Source organism: Diaporthe amygdali (genome assembly GCF_026229845.1).
Source record: "Diaporthe amygdali strain CAA958 chromosome Unknown NODE_50_length_292117_cov_63_955086, whole genome shotgun sequence".
In the NCBI taxonomy this organism is placed as follows: Eukaryota; Fungi; Ascomycota; class Sordariomycetes; order Diaporthales; family Diaporthaceae; genus Diaporthe; species Diaporthe amygdali.
This window is the reverse complement of record NW_026517070.1, coordinates 255,669-272,226: the sequence shown is the minus strand read 5'-3', so window position 1 is coordinate 272,226 and position 16,558 is coordinate 255,669. Positions and strand designations below refer to the sequence as shown.

Genomic DNA, 16,558 nt, shown 5'->3' with positions numbered 1-16,558 from the left:
CAACTCCTAACCACATACTTAGCATTCTAATTCAGACTCCTGAGAATTGAAGACCACGTATGCCAGACAAGTCTGTGCTATCATTCAAACCGCTCTTTGTCGACATACTTACTTGGATTTGTTTGACCTTGGACCCCAAGGTGTCCTCGAACCTCGGAATATCACTGGAAAGGTCACTGCTTCTTGCTTCTTCCTGGCTGATCTCTTGTAAATTTAAAATCACGCTTCTCAAGGAAGCCATTGCCAAATGTGTTTTCCTTATATAGTGCATTTGGACACAAGGACTTCACTGAAACGGGTACAACAAGATAAAGAGAGACTGTAGTTAGATATTTAGGCATATTTTTGGGTTTTACATGTCTGGTGATTCCAAAACCGTGAACCTTTCCTCTTCTTTCCTAGCATAGATGTCTTGATGCCGTACGTCTTCAGTTGGGACACCGATTCCCTTCCTAGTTCTGCTTCTTGACGACCCACACCTGCCCTTTCTTTTTTGTGTTCTGAGTAGTGCACTTGATCTTCGTGCCGTTGTTACCGCTGCCATTGTCAAGAGCCAGGCAATCGCCATTGAACCTGCAACTGTAAATGTACAACCTTTTCAAGTTGCCGGCCTCAGCCAATGTAATGCGCCAGTGCGCCACATTCAAATCGACATCACCTGTCTGCGGGACGACGGCGCCACCATCGTCTTTGTCGCAAATGTTATTCAAATCGGCCAAAAAGTTCTTCAAAATGGTGTGATACATTACCTTTGGCGGCAAGGTACTGGCCAGTCTTCTTGTTGATAATTAGCCACTTCCCATCGCCAATGTCAGCGAGCTGCCAGAGCTGGTTGACGTTGGAAATGTTGAATGAGTCGCCAAACTCCCTATTTAATGTGTTAGTATTTTGTATTTGTTGGGGAAGGATGTTCGCAGACCATCCGTGAATCACCTGGGGCTTGCCGTTGCGGTCTTCGTCAAGTGCGGTCTGGCCGTCGATGTTGAAAATTGCATAGAGACCAGGGGTTCCGGCCCAGGGAGTCGCATTAGCTTCGTCAAAAGTTGACATGGCGGAGAGTTTGAGTGAAGTTGCTTAGTGATGATTTTTTGGCTCTGGTGTTTTGCAGAGGTGCTGAGATGATGAAGATGAAAATGGTGGTCTCTTGTGTGTGGGAGAGAACATGGACATTTATAGAAAATCCCGGTCCTCAACAATCAACGGGGACAGAAATATTTTCGTTCGTCTTTGACTGCAGAGAGTACTGATGGTAACATACTGTGATGTGCAAGTATTCTGCAATACTGGTGATGGTTTTCACGAAGCATGATACGATTGGACTGTAGAATCCACCGTCCAGCGGTAAAGTAAATATGCAATGTCTGTCGGATGTCACCCACAGCGGCATACTGCATCTTTCCCAGCTCGTCAAAACATGAAAGTAGTTACTGGCGGTAGGCAATGGCTGGCCGTGAGAAGTGGCTGGCTGTAGTGAGTGGCTAGCTGTATGGAGTGGCTGGCTGGAGCGGCACGAAATTAAGGGTGGGAAAGACGAGAAGGGATGATGTGTTCAGCTTAGGGAAAAGAGAGAGAATCACCCCAACAGCGCAGTCATTTGAAGTGCCAAGTGATAGAAAATTGTTTCTGTCAGTAATGTGACGTGCCAATTGCTTTGCACATAGGAAAGACACGCATGGGGAAAAACGAAAAGACCGGCATTCAACAGAGGATTCTACTTGACTAGTCTGTCAATTAAAGGGAAGATGATTGCCTGCGTGAGCATGTCTCCGTGATAATTGTCAAATCAGAAAACTCCATAAATTTTGCTCTTCAAAACCTTACCGCAGCTGAATACTCACAATGGCGGTGTATGCCAAATGAAAGACCAAATGAATGTTTTTGCAGTTTCTGAGGTTCAGCTCTCTTTGTTTGAGTACCGTCACAGGGAAGAGGTTTTATACGAGAGCGCCACACTTCAAATATCACATGGACTGTTGCATGCATTTACGGGAATAGAAGGATCGACAAGTTAAAATGTCTGAGAACAAATGACAGTGAACCAGAATATTTTTGTTGTCTTTTCTCTGGCCCTAGTCTTGGAGACCTTTGAGCACAGAATTTTGCACGGGTCTGTTCCCACCGAAATCATCACTCTAGCTCACCAATGAAATCACTTACCCGATGATGCCTCTGGACAACCCTTTTTAACTTGTATTGCTATCGTCGTCTAAGTTGTGTAAATTAGTGCTGAATATCTATGTCTTTGGATTTAATTCTAGTTTTGTGGCCCCTTTATAAGTGTTGGTGATGCGGCTGTCATGTTGCTTGTGATACCCGTCCGTACAATAACAGACTAACGCAGATTGATGTGGTGGACCGCTGCGACGTTTGGCCGCACGGTAATTTGCTCACGTCACTTGTCTCGTCACGGTTCCTTCTTGATCTTGGGATGCTTAAAAGAGTAATCAGCCGGCGCTTGCAGAAAGGAGGGAGGGTTGCAATATGCATGCAACAACTGACAGACGACGTGGCTGAGCGAGTTGTGTCATTTCCTCTGTTTTTGGTGCCAGAATTTCAGCTGACTCAACTCTGGAGAAGTCCATGCTCTCTGTCAATATATACCAGATGAGGAATGACTTGTAAGGACAAGACACAACCATGTTCGTGGTTGGGCGAGTATTGGAGAGAGGAACATTCAGTTCCGACACCGGTGAGAGGTGTACCGGCCTTGGGTATCATTGCACTTGCATATTGGTTCCTTGTGCGTCAGACATGGATGAGCACGGTCCAGAAACGCTGCGAGCAATAATCGCCAGTCAATTCTGCGCTCACACGTCCGTACTTCGAGCCCCAAGGGAGCTGTCATGAAATGATGAGAACGCTTCATCACTGGATCACACTGACTGGAGTGACACTGCGACTGCGATGAGGGCTAGACATTGAGGAAGAACTTCGAACGTTGGAAGTGACCATAGCACAGCCATATTCCACTCAGGATACCGAATATCCGGAAGTGGGATGGGCGCTGCAAAGTTATGCCTAGGCTGTAGTTGTACTGCGTATTTCACTTAAGTAACCTCCTTGAGAGACCGATGAAAGTTCCGTCACACGACACACCTGTAAAACTGAAGAATAGGGCGCTGCAGACATGTAGACACCATTGATCAACATGCTGCTCTGTCCTCGATGTTTTGTTATTGCAAAACGGCTCATTGGGAATCTAGGCATGCACCATGTCATGTACATAGGGCATCATCGATTTGCATACTCGAACGCTTGCGACATGAAATTGGCCCCGCACATAGAAATGACGCTGATGGAATTCGCGCCCTTTATTCCTCTCTGGTTGCGCACGAGGTGCAAGATTCTGTTCTCATTCTGCGATTGCTGAGGGAGATATCCTTTCATCATTCCTCGCCCGCCTTCATCGTTCCTAGTAGGCGGGTCTCATCTCATCTAGACTTTTGCAACCCTCCTTCCCCCAACGCGCGAGAGAATTGCTCGTCAAGTTATAAGATACAAGCCATATCATCATGGCATAGCCTCTGCGTCGCGTCGCCTCATCACCGGCCACCATTCACTGAAATGCGCTGGATCTCGCTTTGATACCTCATCTTGAAACCATTCGTAAGTGCCCTCACATCTGGGTACTGGTTCTTCAAGAACTCGAAACCGTTCGGCACGACACGTACCGGCCAGCCCATGACCCGTGACGCTCTATTGGCCTTGAAGCACAGCCAGAAGTAGCCTGCATGTTTACTGTCGATGCAGAAGGCGTAGCTCGAACGATTGGGGTTGGCGTCCATGTAGGTGGTGAGCCATTTTTCTGCCCGGGTCAGTTAGCAGATAAGCAGGAATAGGGTAGGGGTCTGAGAGACATACCAAGCTCAGCCTTCGAGCCTTTTTGAAACTTCTCGCTCTGCATCAACTCAGAGACCTTCTTGGCCATGGCCTTCACGTGGTCGACGATCAACTCATCGAGATCGGTGTACGAGTGCTTGCCACCCACACGGAGCAAACGGCCGACGGAGAATTCATTCTCCTTCTGCAGTTCGAGCACATCGACGTGCTGATAGACGCCGTCTGCCACCTTCCACGTTATTGCAAGATGATCATTACCCTTGGATGATGGCCTGATGACTACTTCTCCCGGGGACTGGGATCCGAGCCACTCTTCGGCTTGTGTGGCGTTGAAGGGCTTGAATAGGGGATGTTTGATGACACGCTGCGTCCGGCCGGTAGTCCTATCCTTCTCTTTGAGCTCCTCCTTGTCCTCTTCTTCTTGTCGGAAGTCCCACATGTTGCGGTCATAATCGTGCCTCCTATTGGGTCGCCGTAGCATATCCTCGCGGACCGTCAATTTGGCCAGAAAAGCCTTACGGTCAATCTCCAGAAGTTTCGCCTGAACCGTTTGGCCGACGGACAGGACATCCTTGACTGAAGAACGGTATGACACCTCGTGAGCTTCGATACGACCTTCGATGCCACAGTCAAGCCTGACTATAGCGAAGTCGTCCTTGACAATCCGAACGTTTACGGGGATGATTGAGTCCTCCGCCAGAGATTCCTTGGTCTCTCCAGTAAACATAGTGAATATCTCATCAGAACTAAGGGTCATGAAGTGCCGTCGCAACTCTTCGTATGGCGCCTGCAGTTCCGCCCTGATAGTCTCAAGCGTTGCGCGCTTCCGCTGGCTGTATTGCGCCTCCAGCTGTTCAGCGTATTCCTCAAGAACAAGCTCGTTGACCTTTTCTTGCTCGTCGTCCCGGAAGAGTTTACGAACAATAGCACCAGGTCCGTTCTCGTCGGTCTCGGCTTTGACATCTTCTTCGTCGAGTTCTAGTGCGTCAGCCGCCATCTTGCGTCCGAGCTCGTAATCCTCTGGGTGTACTCGAGTATTGTCCAACGGTTCCGAATGGGGATTGGAGGTGTCGTATTCGATAAACAGGAAACTGGCGCAGTTGTCCCAGACCTTCGGGCCGACGACGGGGAGCTTGTTGTTGTCGGGATCACCCACGAGTTCGTCTCGCGAGTTCACGACACCGCCATTCATGTTGATGCCCTTGATGACGGCTTGCGCTTTCCGTGGGCCGAGACCAGATACGTACGGCAACAGATTAGCAGTGTAGGGATCCTTAACAGCCTCATTGATATCGACACCGCAGAGATTCACCATGTCCACCATTGCCGTCTCGAGGTACTTGTTCAACTTCTCTGGAGGGAGCAAGTTTTGGCAAGGGTGGAAAGACAACGATATTATATCTTTGCCTAGTGCCGCATACTCTTTGAGCGGGTTCTGAAGATAGTGTGCAAGGGCAGCACAGTATCTGGTGAGAGAGGGCAATGTCGGGTGTTCAGCTATCGCTCGGGGACTGTCTTTGTAGAGGCGGGCGACCTCATCGTTGACAACCATGACTTCAAGCAAATCTGTGCGGAGTTCGTTGGTTTCCTGGTCGTCATATTCAGGTCCCATGAGACCCTTCTCGTTGACGAGGTTCTCTAAGTCCTTGACGAGTTTGTGCGTGTCGGCGCAGAACCCACTGGCAGCGATGACGTCGGGTTCTCGTCTTCTAACCAGTTCTGCGAACTGTTCGCGAGCCTCCTCATCCCGAGCTAAGTTACCCAGCTGGCCGGATTCGATTACGCGACCGTCTTCCTCGACCCAAGCATACGAGATCTTCTCTCGGCCCGGATCACCCATTCCGTTTGAAAGCGCGAGAACGCGAGGCGTTGTGCCCAGAACCATCCCCTTGGGCTTGTAAGGTGCTTGGTCGAGTCTGCGGGTATATTCTTCTCGACAAATCTTGAGAATAGATTCCTGGCACTGTGTGCGCATACCATCTTTAACGGCTTTAACCATCATTTTGTCTAGCTTTGACAGCGCGGAGTCCAGTACCTTCTTGCGCTCGTCGTTCCAGGCGTCTGCTTTCTCGCTGAAGTTATCGGATGCAAAGTCTTGGAAAAACTGTCGCCTCAATTCGCGTTCATCCTGAAGGGACAACTTGACCTCGACCAGACCTTCTTCTTCAGCCTTCATCATCTTCAAGAAAAGTTCTGGCCTCCGAGCGAAATCTTGCGGCTGGAGATTGATGGCGTATTTGATCTCATAGAAAGGGTGCGACTCTTCGATTCTGCGCAGGCCTTTTTCGGTACGACGACAGTTGAAGACAGCATTCCCAAAGTAATGCTCACGCATCCACTTGCGTAGCCTTGGACTGGAAAACAACTCCTCGGCATACAATTGACGAGCAGCACCAATCACAGAATCGGCAGTGGAGAAGTCGCCGTCCGTCAAGCTGTCTGCCAAGTCGACTGGATGCTCCGATGGGTCATCAGCGACAACACGCTGATTGTTCATTTTCGCGTTGAGTCGATTGGATACCACGGTCTCGGGGGGCAAGCCGTAAGCCAGGAAAAAGTCGTAGGCCTTACTCTTGCGGACTCGGTCAAACAAAGATGACCGGGCTCCAGGTCGCTTGAGTGCTTCGCCATCCGTAGCTGTGACGTCCTTCAACTGAGTCGAGTATTTGAAGTTGACATAATCGAGCAAGTCCTGAAGCTCTTCCATCTGCTTTGCCGCCGTTATTTGTTCTTCAAGCATGCTATCCTCCACATCGAGGCCGCGGAGGCTGGCAACATTCTTCTCTAGCGCTGCTCGCTTCTCAACGAACCCACGGAATTTGCTTTCAAGTTCCAGGATCTTCCAGAGGTCATCCTGGTTCAATAGTTTCTCGGCTTGTACTATGAATTCAGACGAATCCTGATCCCGCCGGTTATAATCCGGGTTTCTCGCCTTTCTGGCGTGAATTAGATAGTCCTTGCGGTGCTGGAACACGTAGGGCACTTCGACCGAGTCGATGATAAAGAACTCCAGAACCTTGCTGACGGCTTTGGCGAAGTGACCTTCCAGCATTTCGTCCATGTTGTACTTCTTGAAAGCCCACATCTGATCCGATATCCATTTCGTCTCTTCTTTTAGATCTGGTTGGATCTGGGACTTCTTGAATGGCCGCCGATCAAGCTGGAATCGCTCCGGTTCGTCTGTGGCGCGTATCTCGTTGTCCTCGTCCGTCAGAAGCCTCTCGGTCAGCTGAGAAGGTTCAAAAACGTCCTTGAGCTCGAGCTGCTGTTCTTCGACACCTTCTTCCTCGTCTTCCTCTTTCTCTAGAGCCCATAGATACTCTTCGCCGTTGCCGAAGATGGCTTCCATGTCTTCTAGTGTCTCTTTGTCCAGGCCGGTCATGTCGCCGACATCAAGACGATCACGCCCACGAGCGACTTCCATATCCTCTTGCTGCCTGATGCGCTCCTCTTCATCGCCGTAATCATCCTCGATGAAGTCATCGAACTCGTCGACGGCAGCGCGGCCGTGGCTCGGGCGGGCGTATTGGCGATCGTCGACGGCATCATCTTCGTCTTCTGAGAACATTTCCTCCAGTCGGCCCGTTCGTTTATTGTGACGGTCTTCATCGCGATGACCGCGCTTGAGGCGTTTGAAGTGCGACTGTGGCCAGTATTAGCGCATGTAACAGTACATATCATCGTTCTGCGTAAGGTATTCAGCCGTACCTGAGACTGTTCTCTGCTCTGGAACTCGGGGTTGGCCTCACCAATGAGGTCTAAGTCTTCCTCATCAAGCTGAGCCTCCTCGTCGCGCTCCGCTCGCCTGCGCTTTCTACGTCTTCGACGCTCTCGCTCATCGGAGTCATTCGCTTCTTCGTCTTCATCGTCGTCGATGATGAACCCCTCGCGAATCTGCAATTGACCGGTCAGCTTGGGACTAACTGGAACAGGACATTTCAGCCCGCTTCTTCACCTACCTTTCGTGCCTCCTCTTCGTCATCGTCGTCCTCGTCTTCCTCGCTGGAGTCATCCACAGGTTGGCGCTCTTGTCGGCGGCGAGGCTGAACATCATCACCATCTTCGTCTCCAGCGAAGGATTCTTCGTCTTCCTCATCATCCAGCTCAGCGCGGTCGTCGATCAAATCTTGCATGCTCATCTTGACGGTTGCGATAGTAATTTGTGTTCTTTGTTGCCGAAAAGGGTGCGAGGTTATTGACGGGACGTGGGTGAACTTGCGCAAAGCAACCGGTGGCTCAGGCAGCTCGGAAGGAAGTTGGTTGAAAGACTCGAAACTAAGAGTCGATCCGCCTCTCAAGGGAGACCCGATAGGCTGAGATGGGCTGTCGAAGGAGACGGCCTGAAGCTGGAGTAAAGTGATAAGTTGCCTGTTTGTTTGGGCTGAACGGGGGAATTTTTGGAGCCAGCAAGGTAAGCTCGACCACAGGCCGCGCTGAAAGCAGTACTGGGTCTTTTGCCTGCCGGCCTCGGGCTGTGAGCCAAACCACTCTAAAAGGTACGCTAGATAAAATTATGGGGAACAGCTTGGGAATGTTAGCCTGGGGCTGGAAGGGTTGGGGTTAGGGGGGTGGCACCTGGCGCTGCAGTTTAAACTTCTCTGGGAACCCTTAGCTTGGATTTGCTTCACTTTGGTCACTGAACTATGATGGCCACTGAAGCTTCCACATCGACCAGTGAATGGTAGGTCACTTGTTGCCATCTGAACTTACTGCCTTGCTTGTCCAACTTTGCTCATAAGACAATGGTACTGGGGAGCAATTGCGCTGGGAAAGCACTTTACGTTTCTGCTGGCAACACTGCCTGCTTGTGCAGCACACCAAACAAAATGGACGGGGTTTGACGAGTCTTATCATGACCGGGCAGTCAGCGCAGCAATCCAATTACTGGCACCCTCGTGACATCTGCTACAATTAATGGTGGCAGTCTCTACACCTGGGCATGTGTCACACCGTCCATTCAACGGCAAGACTGTTGCACATGGCTCGACAGCAGTTCAGGCCAAGCCATGTCAGAATCGAGACAATGTAGCAGGGCGCATTCTCGCTGGGATGAACCCCAAGTCGAGGTAACAGCATTTAGTGTCTTTGCAACAGCAAACACTGCAAGGGTTGCAGCCCCCAGACCAAACCCCCTACAGCTTCTATATACGAGAGTGTAGGTGGCGCACAGAACAGCGTGGGGCGAGGCTTGAAGTATATGAAGCCATGTTTCGACGGCCATCGTGGAACGGGCAGGAACTTCCCTTTTGAGGAACATTGCCTAGGTTAAACAGTTCGTGGGGATTCGAAACGTTGGCGTATAGCTTGACCATTATACCCTTAGAAAAACATCGTATAGGGCAGCATCTTTCAAAGGAATAAGATTGTTGACCACAGAATGACGGCGACAGCTCTTTTGAGTCTGAGTTGACAGACGTTCTGGTGTCTTTTCCGATCCTCTTCATCTAACATGCAGCCAGTGTTGGGCCGGACTATTGTTATCGGAAGGTTGATGGACATGACAAGCCTAATCAGCCGTGGGCACGGAGTCGAGAGCCATTTCGAGGAGTTTTTATGACACCCTGGACAAGCCCCATGAGCACGAGACTATCTAAGTGAAGGCGAAAGTGACGTCGGCAATATGTTGCAGGGCACTGGGCAGCAGAGTACTGGTAATGGCATGAATGTCGCCCGTAGCCATCGCCGACATGGGCCCTGGATGCCTTGATGACAAAGGATCCAGGTAAACTTGTTATGTACCATGAAATCAGCAACTCTTGTTGCGGACATCGATCGAGGCGAGGTACCTGAGGCTGGGCTCGACGCTTGAACTGCTTCCATGAGCTGCTTTGGGGTTTGCATACCTCTAGCACTTATATTGACGCCGAATTTGAGGCTTGAAAGACACAGCTTACATAAGTTAATATAGAAGAAATGGCGATTTGCCCCAGCTTCCCTGCCGAAGTTCCTCCAGGTGGACGGACGGGCTTGTCTTCGGATTGCTCCCCCGTTGCGGCAACCCGTGTCATGCGGTTTGGGATATCGCCATGTTCTATCAATGTGATACAACTACCAACCCTGGTGCTGGGCCAGGAGTGGCAGGCTCAGCGGTTGCTCGTACAGCAAAAATGTTTCGAGCAGCACCTCGGGGGACATCGTCATTGCTGCAGTGGGTTGGCCGTTTGCCGCAAGGGCTTGCGCCTGGACAGCCAGCCACACAGAGCGGTTACTGAGCCGCTGAGGTGTTGATGGGGAGCTCACGGGTGCACGTCCGACGGCCCCCTGTTGGGCACGCAGCACCGGCACCTACGCCGTAATGAAGATTGGATGGCCAATGGAGAGGGCTAGTGTCCGTATTTGAGACGCCAGCCCGTTTTGGGCGTGCCACACTCAATGGCTTAACTCCACTAGAACCATTGGGATGGCATCCATCTCCTCGTCAACCCCTATTCCTCTCCTCGCCCGGACGCAGCTAGAGAGACAGAGAAGCTGGGGAGGCATGCGCGGGAAAGGGATGGGGAATGGGGGGAGCTCATGATCGATCACCGAGCTGGCCTGAGAGTCAGCCACTGTGCACATCAGCTCTCGTCGGGGGTGGTACATGCCAGGCTGCTTGCAAGCTACCGTAGTATCTAACGAGAATACTGGACGGCAGAAATGCGCCCCGACGGCGTCAAAAGACGAATCGCATTCCATGACATGCAGGACCGTTGCAGCAGGGACCCGATTCGCGACAGTCTATCGCCCGCGAACCGTGCCGTACCGGAAGTCATGAATCCATAATAAGCGAGGTGTCGTATCCGCCTGCAGTATCAGAATTTGTCTGTTTTGGGTCTCGACTCTCTGTCGGGGGGCAAACCAGCGTCGAATCTCGCCCGTGTCGCCCGTGCGAAGGCCCAGTTGACACCCCACTACCTCGGACACTTGCACTGATTCAGTGGACCCAATCCGACGAGACTTGGGCGGGTTGGAACCAACGAACGACCCTTCACTCTACCTGGCCTCGGACTTGTTTCCTCCTGTTCTTTTCTACTAGCCAGTGTTTCAACCAAGGCAAAAAAGACATTCTCATCGAGCAGACCGTCAGGTTCTGTACACTGACAGGCAGAGCTCTCCACAACGTTGGCATCTGGAAAAAGAACAGCCAGGTTTGCATATTTCCCGCTCACCCTACCGCCTGCATTGGAACATCGTTGATGAAAGCGGCACAGTCCCCGGTATCGATACCCTGCCGCTTAGAAGGCCCCCACCAGGCGAACAACTACCTCCCCGTCTGGCTACCCAACCGTCCTCCGACCTACCTTTCTGCCTTCTCAAAGAGCTGTTTCAACAGCACTAGAGCTACGCGATCATTGATCAACTTCTGAGGCTTCAGGTTCAGGCACCTGCACCAACAAGTCGGGAACAGAGGTGTCTCGCAGGTGACTGGGAACGAACAGGTCATCCGTCAGACTACCCCTCCAAGCGCAAGGCTGATACAGCCTTTGCAACCACCCGAGGCCTGCACGAGGGTTTTTGAGACGACTTCGCGTCTCCTCCGACCGACATTCAAAGACTCCATCCAGAAAGTCATTCAACCCTAGCCACAATGGCCGACTTCGCGCCTCGCTCTATGAAGCGCAAGAATGTCAAGGGTCTTGCCCTGACGCCTGCAGCTCCCAAACCACCACCCACCTCCGAGAATGCCAACTTCCGGCATTCCAGGAACAACTACTCTGAGGATACCTCAGCGCAGCTGGAGATTGGCATCGAGTTCAACCTCGACCTGCGCCCAGAGGATCTCGAGATCATCAAGGACCTGGGCTCTGGAAATGGCGGCACCGTGAGCAAGGTCAAGCATATTCCCACCAACACTACCATGGCCCGCAAGGTGAGTCGCTTCCGCCACTCGAAATCCTCTTCTCGCCTCTTCTAACGCCATTCAAGGTTATCCATGTCGAAGCGAAGCGGGAGATGCGCAAGCGAATCGTTCGAGAACTTCAGATTATGCACGGTTGCCATTCCGAGCACATTGTCACCTTCTACGGTGCTTTCCTCAACGACAACAATGATGTGATCATGTGTATGGAGTATATGGATGTTGGGTAGGCTACAGTCTCTTGTCTACTGTGTCAAATATGGAATACTGTGCTGACTTTGATCCCAAAGCTCGCTCGATCGGGTCTCTCGAGTCTTCGGTCCAGTCCGAGTCGATGTGCTGGGCAAGATCGCTGAGGCAACTCTGGGCGGCTTAACATACCTTTACTCGAAACACCACATCATGCACCGAGACATCAAGCCCTCCAACATCCTCGTCAATTCTCGTGGTCAAATCAAGCTTTGCGACTTTGGTGTCTCCGGAGAGCTGGTCAATTCCGTCGCTGATACCTTTGTTGGGACATCCACATACATGGCTCCGGAGAGAATCCAAGGCGAGAAGTACACAGTCAAGTCAGACGTCTGGAGTTTTGGCCTGTCCGTAATGGAGCTCGCCATCGGCAAATTCCCCTTCGCCGCCAGCGAACAGCTGTCTGACGCCGAGAGCGCGCCAGCTGGCATTCTCGACCTGCTCCAGCAGATCGTCCACGAGCCAGCGCCCAAGCTTCCCAAGAGCGATGCCTTCCCACCAATTTTGGAAGACATGATCCAGAAGTGTTTGCAGAAGACGCCAGATGACCGTCCGACGCCCGAAGAGCTTTTCGTGAGTTACATTGGGACTTGTTTACCGGTGCGCAGAAAGCTAATGCTGTCTAGGAACGGGACCCCTTCGTCCAGGCCGCCAAGAGAACCCCTGTCGACCTCCGAGAGTGGGCAGTGAGCCTCATGGAGAGAGACAACCGCAAGTCGCACCTGGCGCCCCAGCTCTCCCCGTCTTCTCAGGATTTACTGCGCTCGAAGGACTCTCCAGACCCGGCCGTGGATGACCGCGCGTTGGAAACACCCACATCAGGTGAGATTCCCATTGTGGGCGCTATCATGTCACCTCGTGACCAATATAGCAGCGTATCGAATCGATCCCCGACACGATCAGAACGGGGGGCAGGGAGCAGCACTGGCCGATCAGGTGGACCGCCTGTACATCCGGGACTAGGTCAACGCGGAACGACGACGAACTCGATACCGAAGATGATGCCGCCTCCACCTCCGCCTCCTGGTCGACACAGTCCCAGCCCGTCTGCGGGCTCGATCAACAAGCAGACTTCCTTTGCCCTGCCCCTTCGTCCCCCTCCCGGCGGCCCCTTACCACCTCCACCTCCACGGAGACAGACACCGCAAACCCCCGACGAAGTTGGGAACAGCATCCGAGGAAGCAGGCGGCAAGCGACTTTTGGCATTCCACAGGGCTCGACTAGTGCATACGGAATGGGATATCCAAACCAAGTAAGGCGAGAATAGGACACGCTTTCTTATGTTCCCAAGTCACGCGCCACTCAAAGGACCCGACAGGCCCGCGAACTGGCACCTTCTAATTTCCGCCTCCCAACCCCATCATGGATTGATCTCACTTTTCTTTCTGAACTTATTGAAGCACAGTCTGGCTGCACAAAGCTTTAAAAAGAGTACAGATCTCTCACCTTCTACTTACATGGTAGTTATTCTTGCATTAACCCGGCGTAACCGGCTTCGAAGGATCTGTCCCGAGGCACCACAGGCGCCCTAGGACTTTTGAACATTGTCACAACAGTTCTCTCGAGCACGTCTGCTCCTGCGAGTCTCCAAAGGGACGGCAACTATCAGGAGTGGAAACATTGGGGGCAACTGTGCATTTCGGCATTTGCGACGGTTTTTGTTTGAGGGGTCCGACCATCTTGCAGCGTTGTGTGGAAGCAAGCGTGGAGAAACATGTTCAGGGCTTGGCAATTCTTGTCTATTTGGCCGGCTGGCAGCATTTGGAAAGGGAGGAAAGACAAAAGGCTGCTGGCCTGTAGGGCACATAGCCCAGACTTAGACAACCTGAATACGATGTGGTTGAATGCTCGGCACGTTTGGCTCGCAATATTCCATGATGTCCCGGACTCCCCGGGGTTGCTTGGATGAATAGGCAGCTCACATGCTTCTCATCAGACTGATCTTTATCTACGATCTAAGGCGAAACCCCCATCATGCCCGGTCCCGTCAGGCGAAATCTATCATGCCAGAAATTGAGGCCAATGCCCCCAAGTGAGTCTACGGTATAAAACCATCTCCAGCCATCGAGAACACCCCTTAGGACCCACAGGCCAAGCGACGACAATGGACAAAAAGGCTTCCTGATGCCCTTCATCGCGTCTCCCTTCCAGTGAACCCATCCTCCAGGTGACGAATCAAATCGTCCAGCCGGCCTATCACCAGGTCGGTATGTTCGTGCTCAGCCAAGTGCTCATTCGCGGGGTTGACAAGCAGCACGGTTGCCGCGCCCGCTCTGCGACCGGCCGTCATGTCGTCTATCGAATCGCCCACCATGATCAGCCCGCTAGCATCGGCCTCATCATCCTTCCCCTCCCGCTCCTGCCCAGACGCGCGGGCGCCGTTCTCCACGACCTCGGACCTGACCTCGGCCCCGTCGTCCATGAACACCTTCCTTAGCGGCTCCTCCCCGCCGTGGCCCGCCGTGCCGCGGCCGCGGGGCTGCGTGAGCCCCCACGAGCGCGCGATGTGCAAGATACCCGCGGGGTCGGGCTTCGGGGGCCGGAACTCACGCGTGATGATCGGGTGGAACGGCTTCACGGCCGTGAGGAACTTGGTCAGCAGGTGGTCCACGGGCGCGTCGAAGTTGCGCGTGCAGATCCCCTTGGGCAGCGACTTGCTGTCGATATAGGTCATCAGCTCGACGAGGCCTGGCTGGGCCTGCTGTTTGGACATTGCAGTGCGCTCAATTTCGCGGACTGACTCCTGAGAGGGGCATTAGCTAGTGATAACGGACTCAAATGGGGCCTTAGGGTCTCTTACCATGGCCTTTTCTCGGTCTTCGGGCGTGGGAAGCGAGTATATGTGCTCGAGGATGTCGATTTCTTTGGTGATTGAGAGCGCCTTGCGCATCTCACCGAACATATAGTTTTGGGGTTGGCTACAATTGGTAATATATTAGAAATTTTGACACTTATTCCCTCGATGTTTCTCTTATACTTCTCTCCAAGTACGTTCTCCACTGGTCGAATGAGTGTACATATGCTGTTCTGCACGTGCTTGCACCTCATGTTGTAAAGCTCGAGTCTGGACTTCCAGAGCAGGAGGCAGTGAAAGGCCAAAAGACAAGCTTGAAAAGTAACGAACCAGAGCGTCCCATCAACATCAAATACAATTCCCTGCGCAAGTACAATTAGAAAAGATGTGAGTGTGCGTGAAAGAGAGAATGACCCACCCTCAGTTTAGGCAGGTGAGTATTCGCAGCGGCCCCCTCCTTGAGAGGAGCGAACTTCCTTGCTCCAGAAGCCATCGTAGACAGGAACCTTCGCATGGAAAGTTTTTGATGATGAGGAGAAACTAGCGAAGTACTGTCTGCTTCAGAAAAAACTCTGGAAGATGTGACCAGGAGCCAGGGTTGCTCTGCTTGGCTCGGCCCGACCCTCGATGGTAAGGAAAGCCTGCGCGGCAGTGTGTGATGTAATCCTGAGATATTGGAGGCGAGTCAGACACTGCGTATAGGAATCCAATGCCAAATCAGTGTGACCTGTACATGAGCTCTCTCTCGAGACTTTTGACGGGTGTGACTTGCAGGAGGAGCGAGCATTCGATGTCACAATGGGGCCAGTGCACGGACCACAGCTCCGAACCGGGGATGTGGATCTAGACTGAGGGACAGCATTGAGCAGGCCTAAGCATTCTGGCGTGCCCAAGTGTTGCAGGTCAAAAGTCCCAGAGCTCTTTGGGGGGATGGATACGATATACATGGGCGTATATAAATGGTGTTTGCAAAGTTTGTCCCTACTCTCACTATCTGCCTCATGTCTTACAGGACTGTTCCTTTAAGAAAGAAAAAGCACTTGCTGGGAAAAGCGACGTGGAGCGCATTGTATGCAGGATACGCCAGGCTGACGAATGTTCAGTCACCGGGCAGCAATGCATGTAGAAATTACTAGGGACGTTATTGAGAGTCTTCTTGAAATTACGGTGCTGGACTGGTTTTGAGACCTTGTACTGTAGATGCTCTAGGGAGTGGTGCACCGAGTATCTGCTGAGGACGACCGAGGTGGGAAACCAATAAATATATCAACCTAGGCAATGCTCCTAGCCATATAATTTAGGCAACAAGGGAACAGCAGAAGAGGACGCACTTCCAACAGTCGATAATGTTGTGAAGGATGATAGTCAGGACACGATTTCTAGGTGGGTATTTTATAAAAATAATACAATATGATCTCATATGTCAAGGGGGCCTTGCGGAATGGATCGGTGAGCTGAAATCCTCATCCCTAGCATAGCTTCGCTGCCGATGCTACACAACATGCTCGAACGAGTAGAATAGATGTCTCGACTTTCGATGGTAGCACATGATGTAGTGTAGCAGAACAGCAACAGCGAGTTGTATCATGAGCAGCTATGAGATGTGTAGATAGCACTGGCGACTCTGTGTGGTGGTTGGATGGCGTGTGTGACCTTGATGAGAGTGCCCAGATGGTGTGGGAAGTCAGCAAGAGCGCAGCCTGAGTGGGACGGACGACAGTGGGATGCAACATGGGTGGCGTTCGCCAAGGTGGCAGCAGCCGGCCGCGCTAGATTCGCACCGCACGATGCGGGCCAGGGATCACAGCTGGAGTGGAGCTCCATGCCAGCCATTGCC

General features: G+C 52.1%; 3 protein-coding genes across 3 annotated transcripts; 1 reads left to right on the top strand and 2 right to left on the bottom strand.

Annotated features, from left to right (window-relative positions):
* Window positions 1-452: 452 nt before the first annotated feature.
* J7T55_014712 (uncharacterized protein) lies at window positions 453-1,050 on the bottom strand (the record flags this gene model as incomplete). Its single annotated transcript, XM_053135025.1, has 3 exons — window positions 453-688; window positions 750-868; window positions 920-1,050. 3 exons carry the CDS (start codon window positions 1,048-1,050, stop codon window positions 453-455), a joined length of 486 nt encoding a protein of 161 aa, XP_052987344.1.
* Window positions 1,051-2,444: 1,394 nt separating this feature from the next.
* Window positions 2,445-7,979, bottom strand: J7T55_014711 (uncharacterized protein; the record flags this gene model as incomplete). Its single annotated transcript, XM_053135024.1, has 8 exons — window positions 2,445-2,706; window positions 2,884-3,023; window positions 3,097-3,156; window positions 3,248-3,321; window positions 3,554-3,805; window positions 3,862-7,483; window positions 7,549-7,734; window positions 7,800-7,979. The coding sequence occupies 8 exons, from the start codon at window positions 7,977-7,979 to the stop codon at window positions 2,445-2,447; spliced, it is 4,776 nt and encodes a 1,591-aa protein (XP_052987343.1).
* A 3,428-nt stretch (window positions 7,980-11,407) lies between these two features.
* On the top strand, window positions 11,408-12,889 carry J7T55_014710 (uncharacterized protein; the record flags this gene model as incomplete). Its single annotated transcript, XM_053135023.1, has 5 exons — window positions 11,408-11,689; window positions 11,746-11,903; window positions 11,968-12,499; window positions 12,553-12,748; window positions 12,801-12,889. 5 exons carry the CDS (start codon window positions 11,408-11,410, stop codon window positions 12,887-12,889), a joined length of 1,257 nt encoding a protein of 418 aa, XP_052987342.1.
* Window positions 12,890-16,558: the final 3,669 nt, after the last annotated feature.